Genomic DNA, 9,386 nt, shown 5'->3' with positions numbered 1-9,386 from the left:
TGGCGTCAAGTGCTTATAAACCTAGCACTGGGAAGGTAGAGATCAATCTCCGGAGGCTGCTGGCATCTCCGTCGGCTCTGCCTTTTTTCTCCCCGTATTCATTTTGGATTTTTCTCCCTAGCTATATTTTGCTCTGCTATAGGTCAAAGCAGCTTCTTTACTAACCAATTAACTAACTAAAACATATTCACAGCATATGAAGGGACATCCCACATCAGAGAGATCCTGTCCTAAAAATAAAAAAAAAAAAAGTTAAGAATACTGACTGCTCTTCTGGATGACTCGAGCTCAATTCCCAGCACCCACAAGCAACTTACAACTGTCTATAATTCCAGTTCCAAGGGACCCAATGCCCTCTTCCAGCCTCCTCAGATACCAGGTACAGCCATAGTGAACAGATATATCTGCAGGCAAAACACCCATTCACATAAAATAAGTAAAATTAAAAATGAAGAAGTGAACATTATATGAAGAACAACACTTAAGGTTGTCCTCTGGTTTCCACAGGCAGGCATACATACATCTTCACACACCTGTACACACACATAGACATGCACAACTCCCACACACATTCATAAAAAGAAAACCATAATGTTTTATTTCTTATTCTGTATCTAATTTCAAACATGGCATGTAAAACAATCTGACTTTATGATACCAAAGGTCTGAAGTCATGAGTCCAGGGTGATTCATCTGAGTCCTCTGCCTCAAGATCTTTTACAAAGTTGTAATCAAGATATAGACCGGGCCTAGCATTTTACTGCTCATTGTGGAAAGTTCCACCTCAGTATATATACTCCAGTTATATACACCTGACTGGAGTATATAAGAGAGCCATATGAGTAAACCATAGGGAAAAAGCCGGTAAGCAGTTCTCATCCATGGCCTCTGCATCTGATTCTGTCTCCAGGTTTCTGCCCTGAGTTCCTGCTCTGACTTCCCCCAGGAGTGGACTTATAAATTATAAGATGAAATAAAATCTGTCACCCCCAAGTTATGTTTGGTCATGGTGTCCTATTACAGCAGTAGAAATGCTAACTAAGGCAGTATTTTCACAAATACAGATTTACAATGGAAAGATTGTGTCAACATCTATTCAGATATTGCTGGAGCAATGATGACTAAGAAAGGTAGGCTTGTAGGAAAAACAAAGGATTTTGTAATAAGAATATTATTTTTAACCACTGTATAATCCACTGAAAAGCATTTGAAGTTAACTATATTTCCCCTTTAAGAATGGGGATAATAAGCATATATATATCAGTAACTTTTTAGACATTAATGAGCAGCAAAATCACCAAAGATGATGTTTGTCAAAAATGAAAGTTCTAGACTCCTATTTAGTGAACCTAGGATGGGACCTTACATTCATGTATAAACTCATAATTTAATATACACCAAGTGATTTTTGTACCACTAATAGATTAGCATACTGTCAAGAACATTTAGTCATTTATAAATAAGTCCAGTCATTTTAGAAATTGCAAACAATCTCTTCTAGTAAAGGAAGTTATACATTCAGAGTTACTTCTGTCGCTAGGAACTGTACTCAGACAAAAAAAGAGCTCCAGACTCAATCATTATTTTTGTCCTTTTGAACATGCCTGCTCCTAGCCAGGCAGAAATCATAGCATGATCAGCAGAGACTGCATCCTTGATCAGAAAATAGGAAGTCTGCAGGACTACTGCCACCTGCTCTTGGTACCTAAAAGGAAGAATTTGCAGGTAGGGCTCTTGTCTAGTAGGTGAGGAGGGCTGAAAACTAGGTAAACCATACCCTTGTGGCCTTGCTTCACTTGCGTGAAAATAATGTCATTCTCGATTTGTAAAAAATATTCTTTGGCTTCTCTGTGTGGCTACAAGCCTTAGTTTTTGCTAATGAATATTAAGTGGCCTTGCTTTTTTTATAAAGTGATTTAAAGTATTGTATTTCTTCCCTCAAGTACAGAGAAAAATAAACCACCCAGGCTTTATCAGCCTGTATTTCTCACAACAAATTGATTGGATTGAGAAGTGCCCAGAGAATTACTAACATAAACATCTGTTTCTATGAAGGTGAGCAAAACAACAAAAAAGACTTGCCCATAAGGAGGGCAGAACAATCCCATTAGCTGGGGTCAGGGATGGAATGAAGGCAGAAACAGTGGTGTTCACTCTCATTCCCTTTCCCCCACTCCAGGCCACAGTGGTGTGAGCTACTCTGCTGCACAACATCCTCCCCACAATAATAGGGGAAACTATTTGCAACCAGGAACCAAAATAAATCCTTTCTCCCTTTGAGTTGTTCATACTGGGTACTTAATAACAATCGTGAAAAGTATAAGATCATTTTTTGTTTGTTACTGGTCAGGATCTGGGCAAAGTGTTTACAGGTCCCAGGTCTCTTAAACAAATAATTGGGGGGGGGGGAGCTCCCAAAATTGCTAAAGAAGCAAGGTGAATTTTGATCAAAGCAAAGCAATAGTGTAGGTTACAGAGGGATACATTGTCAGCATTGACAGTAAGCCACATGAGTGAAAACACTCAAGGTCCCCATTATAGTTCAAGGCTTCCTTTCATGGGATTTAAGAGAAGGTTACTATGAGACATAGTTTAGGTGATTCTCTTACTTTGGTTGACAGATCAAGTCATACATTCATTTTCCCTAATACATATGTCCCTTGTCACCGTGCATCCGATTTTAATATGCATGCCCAGTCATTCATAGGCATACAATGCTATATAAGGAATTATCCTTAAAAGGTTACTGCAGGATATAGTTTTGCCTTAAAGTGCATATATCCCAAACCAGTCTAAGACAGAAGGAGCAGCCCTTCTGTTCTCCACACCCAGATACCTTGAGAATTCACTTGAATAGAAACAATCTAAGTGTGATGGTTACCTGGGTGTAACACACTATTATTTGTTGAGAGATGGGAGTGTGTGTAGCACGCCGCAGGTGAGGGGCTGAAGGGGTTCTGCCATTGTTTGCTTCATTCTTTGGAGAGGGTTATGTGTATGCACACAGGAGAAAGGAATAGTAGCAAAGTGTATTGTTAGACCACGGAAAGCTGGGTATAACCAAAAACAAATGGGGGCCCCAGGGTACTAAAATGTCTCCTGTTTTTCTGCCTCACTTTCACAGAAATGAGTCCCAGTATTAAACCTTTTTACAATTTAATTCCACCACTTTCCCTTTGAGTTTGGCATATATAAGTAGCCTTTAAATAATAAATACTAAGATTGCTTTTTAAATCTGCTTTATTAGCTCCACAATATATACTGAGATTCTTTCCATGCATTAGATAAATTCTGCTAACAACAAAAAAATTAAGACTGAATCAAAAACACAAGTTTCAATTAGAAGCTGGCAGTACGCGGAGACCCATGAGGAACAAGTAACATCAAAAATTTTACAACCGTACATCACAAACATTAAGTTTTTGAAGCAGGGGTCCCCGTATTATCTTCAGAGAAAACCAGGATTCAGGGCATAAGGCAAAACTCATCATGATGGTCATGGTGCGGGGGGTCAGTGCTAACTGCCCGCTGAGTATGGCTCAGCTGCCTTTCCCTCAACTTCTCCATGAGCTGTCTCACATCCTCCCCAAACCTTTCCCTGTTCTCCTCTCTTATCCTTGCCTGGGGCTCTCCGACCCTGTGCATCAGGTCCCATCTATAGTGCACGATGGGCTGCCTAATGCGGAAGCGCCTGCGATTTCCTCGAGGCGCAGAGTATTCAGCTTCAAGAGGCAGGACCACAGGCTGCACCCTTTTCTTAGCACCCTGCGGCTTTTCTTCCTTTTCCTCCTTGCCCTGATGGTCATTTTCCATGTTGAGATTTTTTCCTCCTTGTTCCTCTTTGGATTCCATTTCTCCTGGAAGACAAGGGAATTGTTCAAAGGTTCAGCACTGAGGACAGAGGCCCGTTTTCAACATTCACTATCTTGAATGTCCATATGTTTACTTTGTTTTTCAATTTTATTTTCCTACCTGAAAGGCCCAACACGCCCTCTAGGGGGCCCCCAGTCCCATCCCCTCCCTCTCCACAACCCACCATTTTCCCTGTAGATCTATCTCCAAGGTTTTTGCAGGCATCAAAATGGAGGATGAAGTTAGTGGATGGGGGTGGTAGGTGGTGAGGGAGATGGGACGTATAATGGGAGAGATGGGATGGAAGGTGGGAAGGAATAGATGGGGTATCTGACATTCCAGACTGGGCTTCCTGCACGCTCCTCCAGCCCCTCCTCCCCACCCAGACACACACACGCAGCCCCTGAACCGACCTGGGCCTATCCCTTGCCGCGTAGACCTGTTCTCAATTGTCGCTGCCAGATGCTCCTCCGCGATTCTCGGCTAGCAGACCTGCAGACAGGGTGGGATGGGAGCGACTCAGTGTGGAACTCAGTTCCGCACTCTGCACCCCTCCGCCTGCATCCCCACTGCCCATCCCCTTTACCCCGCCTCCCTCAGCCACCATCAGCCAGTCTCCTTCTTCACTCTCTAGGGCTAGGTTCAGCGCTCTCCTCCACAGGCCCACCCGACCGCCCAGGGGCGCCCCTTCATGGGCTCAGCCACGGTTCTCTTTGCGGTGCAGAAAGCCGCGGTGCCGCTGCACGGTCCTCCCTTGCGCTTCGTTGCACCCGGAGGCTGTCACCCTCAGGGCAGCTGCATGCGGGCCCCTTACCTGCTCCGCTCGCCCAGGGCCCTATGCCAGCCCGCCGTGCGCAGGGAAGTACGGAGCTGGTGTCCAGACGCGAGTGACGACTGCACCCAAGGCTGCGTCTTTCTGCAGCCCCGGGTCACGTGAGGGCCCCGCGTCACAGCCAAGCTCGCTCCCCAGCTCAGGAGGCCAGTTCGACAAGAGGCTCCGCCCAGCTTCCCTCTGTGAGCATGCAAGTCACGCCTCAGCCATCACTCATCCAGATCCTCGCCAATCTGAGGACCCACAAGTGGCATCACCGTCTGGAGGTTGGACTTCTCTCTTCCCTGTTTCCAGGGAGAGTCTGCACCTTTTACCACACCCACAATCTGGCAATCTGCTTTCTCCCTTCTTTACATCTGAATAGATCCTTTCTATTAATTTCTCTTTATTTTCTTTTTAAATATTAATGAGTATCAGCCACAACTGGTGCCTCAGTCTTGAAATCCTGGCACTAGGGACACTGAACTAGGAGATTCAACATGAATTGGGACCAGTGTTGGGATCACTGTAGACTACATAGTGAATTTCAAGTCAGTTTGGGCCACAGGATGAGACCGTTTCTCAAAACAACACATGTTCATACCTCAATTTTGAAAAGCAAGAAACTTTATTTTTGAACTAAACGTTTGAAACTGACACAGTAACAAACAAACAAACATAAACAAAACATTATGTCCACCTGTGCTGGATAAAATATATTTATTCTGATTGCCACAAACTATTTTTATTTACTTTTTTATTTTTTTCGAATATTTACATAGAGTGAGCTGTTCTCGAACTCAGGACCTCGGGAACAGCAGTCGGCGCTCTTAGCTCCCAGCCACCTCTGTGGCTGCTCAAACTATTTTTAGAACATTCTAGTTTGTTTGAATTTTTCCCTGGAAAAAAAATTTTAAAATAGTGAATCTCCCTGTACACAATCTGTGTTTCTAGAATAAGTTAAGTGAATCTTAAGAAACAAGTCCAGGGGGCTGGAGAGATGGCTCAGTGGTTAAGAGCTTTGCTGGCTCTTCCAAAGGTCCTGAGTTCAATTCCCAGCAACCACTTGGTAGCTCACAACCATCTGGAATGGCCTGTAGGCATACATGCAGGCAGAACACTGAATACATAATAAATAAATAAAATAAAAAAGAAACAAGTTCAGTTGTTAGAGCATAGCAATTTTATGTCAACAATCTTTTTCCCTTCTGGAACCAGTTCTGTTCTGTTCTATCCTACAGTTACCATCATTTTTAACTGTAGAAAGGCTTTTTGCTAGCAACTGAAAATTAATGACTATTACTATGGATAGCTTTAGGGACCTAATCGAAGGGGACAAGCTGTGAGAGTACCAAGGCAGGCTGAGGGATAGAAGGTAGATCATCTCTGCTCTGCAAAGAGGCTAGGAGGGTGTTGGTTTCCCTAGCAGCAAGTTCCAGAACCCCCAGTTTCCTATGTTCAGGTTCCCGCTGTATATTTCCAAGCCACATGGAGAATTCCCCTTTGAATTCTCGTCTCCAACTCTTCCACAAGTCCATCCCCAGTGAATTATCTTCTTGCATAGATTAGAGGTCTGTGCCCATACTGGAAACCACAAAGGTATCCTAAACTTTTGTAGACTTCACCTAAAGTACATGAGTGTCTGTTGAATGAGGGGAAAGGGTGATGCCAAGACTGCCTGCTTTTGTTTGCACCCAGCTTGGGTAGAATCCACTCTGTGCTCTGGTTGTCAACTCTTCCGGGGCATTGGAGGTGTGGGCTCCTGGAATCCTTATCATAACTGCTTCACTTCCAGACCACTGAGCAGGAAGATCTCTGTGAGTTTGAGGCCAGACTGGTAAACACAGCATGTTCCAGGCCAGCTGGAGCTACATAGTGGGATACTGTCCAAAAAAAAAAAACAACCTTAAAATGGCTAGAAATAATAAAATTAAGGCAAAAATTAATGAAATAGAAACTAAAACAGCGATGCATACAGCCAAAGAGTTGGATCTTCAAGATTAACAATACTCACAACATCTTAGCCAAACTAATAAAAGAGAGGGAAAACTCAAGTAAATAAAATCAGAGATGAGACAGGAGTTGTTAAAACAGAACTCAATGAAGTCCAGACTTTGGGAAACTTTGACGAGTTTTAGCCTAAAAAGATGAAAAACCTCAAAACAATGAATAAATTTCTAAACTCCTATGTCCTGTTGAAATTAAAACCAGGTGATATAACCAAATTAAAAAGACACACAAAAAGCAACAAAATTGAGACAGTAATTAAAAGTTCCTCCACAAAGCAAATCCCAGAACTTGAAAGACTGACTGTTGAATTCTATCAAACGTTAAAGGAAGGTCTACTACCAACACTCCTTAAGCTATTCTACAAAATAGAAATGGAAGGAACACAGCAAAACAAACTCTGTGAAGCCAGTTATTATACCGACATCAAATCTGGATAAAGACATAACAGAAAAAGAAAGCTACAAGCCAGTGTCCCAGATGAACACAGAAGCAAATTTTCTCAACCAATAGGATTGAATGCATTCCGATGAAAAGGTTCATGAGCTCCCACTCCTAACTAAGGAACTATGGACAGTTGATGGCTTGTCGGGGAGAGATGATCAGTTTTTTAACAGTGTGACTTCTGGTAGGACAACCACACTCTGGTGAATGCCTCCATAATGAGAGGATATGTCCAACACAGATCAGAGTTAGTGAACTACTAGATGTTTAAAAGAGGACGCAAAGATGGGAGTATATTACAATATTAATTTAGAAATGAAAAGTAAAGAGTGCTATTTTCAGAAAAAAAGATAATTTGTACATGTGTATGTGTAGTCTTATAGTTCTATAGTAATGTATTAGTCTACTAAAACTGTTCTAGTAAAATACTGTACACTGAATGGCTTAAAGTCACAAAAATGTTCTAAAATAAGTTGGAATAGGCAAAACAAATCAAAACAATAAAGGCTATTTATGCTAAACCTCTAGCCAACATTATATTAAATGGGGCAAAAGAGAGCATTTCCTCTAAAATTTGAAAGAATACAGGGTGCCTGCTCTCTCTACTCTTAATTCAATATATTTCTTGAAGTCTTAGCTAGAAGAATAAGTCAAGAGAAAGATATAAAGGGGTTAAAAATGAAAGGAAGAAGTCAGATTATCCCAAGCCACAGATATAGAACATAATTGTATAGTTAAGAGTCTCATATTTATACTGAAATGAATGCAACTGGAGATCATATGTTAAGTGAAACAAGACACACTTGAAGAGATTGATGCTATAGGTTCTCTTTCATATGTAGGTTGTCGCGTTTGATGTTCCTCTGTGTGTGTGTGTGTGTGTGTGTGTGTGTGTGTGTGTGTGTGTGCGTTGTTCGTGCGCGCGTGTGTGTGTACCATCAAACTGGAAATGGGTCCATGAAAGGGAAAAAGGGTATTAAGGAAGAGGTGGGTCATGATAGAGCACTTGTGACGTGAAAACAAAAATGAGATTGCTAGGGGTAGAAAGGTCCAAGATGGTGGGGGAGTGAGAAGGAGGGAGAGGAGTGTCTACTAAACCCCCATGTTTGAAATTGCTGTAAGGAGACCATAAAGCTTTATGGTAATTAAAACATTTAAAAAGAAAATCTTACAAAGTCTTTTTAACACTTTAGCTTGGGATTTGTGTCCTTCAGATTATGAGAAAATGAATTTCCATAGATTTAAATTACCCAGTGTGCAGTACATATTTTTAAAGCTTTAGACAATGAAAGGCACCCAAATAAAGATGCACATGTGTGCACACCTACACACATACACAAATGGTCCTTTTCTTTTTTTTAGAATAGCTTTTTATTGCTCCTTAGGGGCTTTCACATCATGTACCCCATTTTCATTCATTTCCCAGTCCCTCCATATCTGTTTTTCACCCTTGTAGAATTCCCCCACAAAGGGAAACTTAAAAATAAATAATAAATGATCCAAATAAGAATATTAATTAAAAACAAACAAATATAAACAAACAGAAAAGCTAACAACAAAACCCACTTTGCTCTTTCATCTTTCCTGCCTCTCCATCACCTTTTCATTTGTCTCAGTGTCATTGAGAGCTGTGTCTCATGCAGTATTCCCTTTTGTCCAAACAGCTTTGCTTGCAAATTTTCATTACATAATGTGTTGTTGGTCTGGTTCAAGATCTCTGGCCTCTGGTACACCATCAATACTGAACCCTCACAAAAATTCCTCCCAGATAGCCTGCTGTTATCCCACCTCATGGGGATCCTGCAGATGTCGTTCGTGGGACCAGTCTCTTCATGTATACCAGCAGGTCATATTATGGGGTATGTGTTCAGGAATGCCCATTCAAAGCCCTGGAGGTGGGCCTGGGTGGTAGCCAAGATAGTCGGTCCCGGCCTAAGGGACCACCGCCTTCAGGCTAGGGGCACCACATGCCTGTGGTGAGGGATGGGAACAGCTCTTGGGTAATGGGGGCCTGGCTCTCACTGGGCCAGTGAGGGTAGAGCCAACTCCTCATGGTCTTTGTACTTCAACACAAGGTTCGCATGTGCCCCTATCTTCACACGGGAAATGGACATCAATGCAGACCCCAGCTATCGTACAACCAAGAACCCAGACAAGGCTATCAGCAGCAGCTTGGGCCCAGATGTCACCATGGACCCTGGGTGGCAGCATGGACCTCTCAGATTGACATGAGCCCAGCAGTAGCATGATCACCAGACTTCAACATAGCCCT

General features: G+C 42.4%; 1 protein-coding gene across 1 annotated transcript; it reads right to left on the bottom strand.

The window, feature by feature from the left end:
- Nucleotides 1–3,222: 3,222 nt before the first annotated feature.
- On the bottom strand, nt 3,223–4,823 carry LOC121436713 (protein BEX2-like). Its single transcript, XM_041636725.1, has 3 exons — nt 4,667–4,823; nt 4,266–4,344; nt 3,223–3,857 (listed from the first exon to the last, which is right to left on the bottom strand). Exon 3 carries the CDS (start codon nt 3,850–3,852, stop codon nt 3,466–3,468), a length of 387 nt encoding a protein of 128 aa, XP_041492659.1. The 5' UTR covers nt 3,853–3,857; nt 4,266–4,344; nt 4,667–4,823; the 3' UTR covers nt 3,223–3,465.
- Between the last annotated feature and the right edge of the window lie 4,563 nt (nt 4,824–9,386).

Source organism: Microtus oregoni, unplaced genomic scaffold, assembly GCF_018167655.1.
Source record: "Microtus oregoni isolate MIOR12 unplaced genomic scaffold, Mior012 000050F_002, whole genome shotgun sequence".
In the NCBI taxonomy this organism is placed as follows: domain Eukaryota; kingdom Metazoa; phylum Chordata; class Mammalia; order Rodentia; family Cricetidae; genus Microtus; species Microtus oregoni.
Note: the sequence above shows the minus strand (reverse complement) of the source record. Positions and strands in the feature narration are given on the sequence as shown.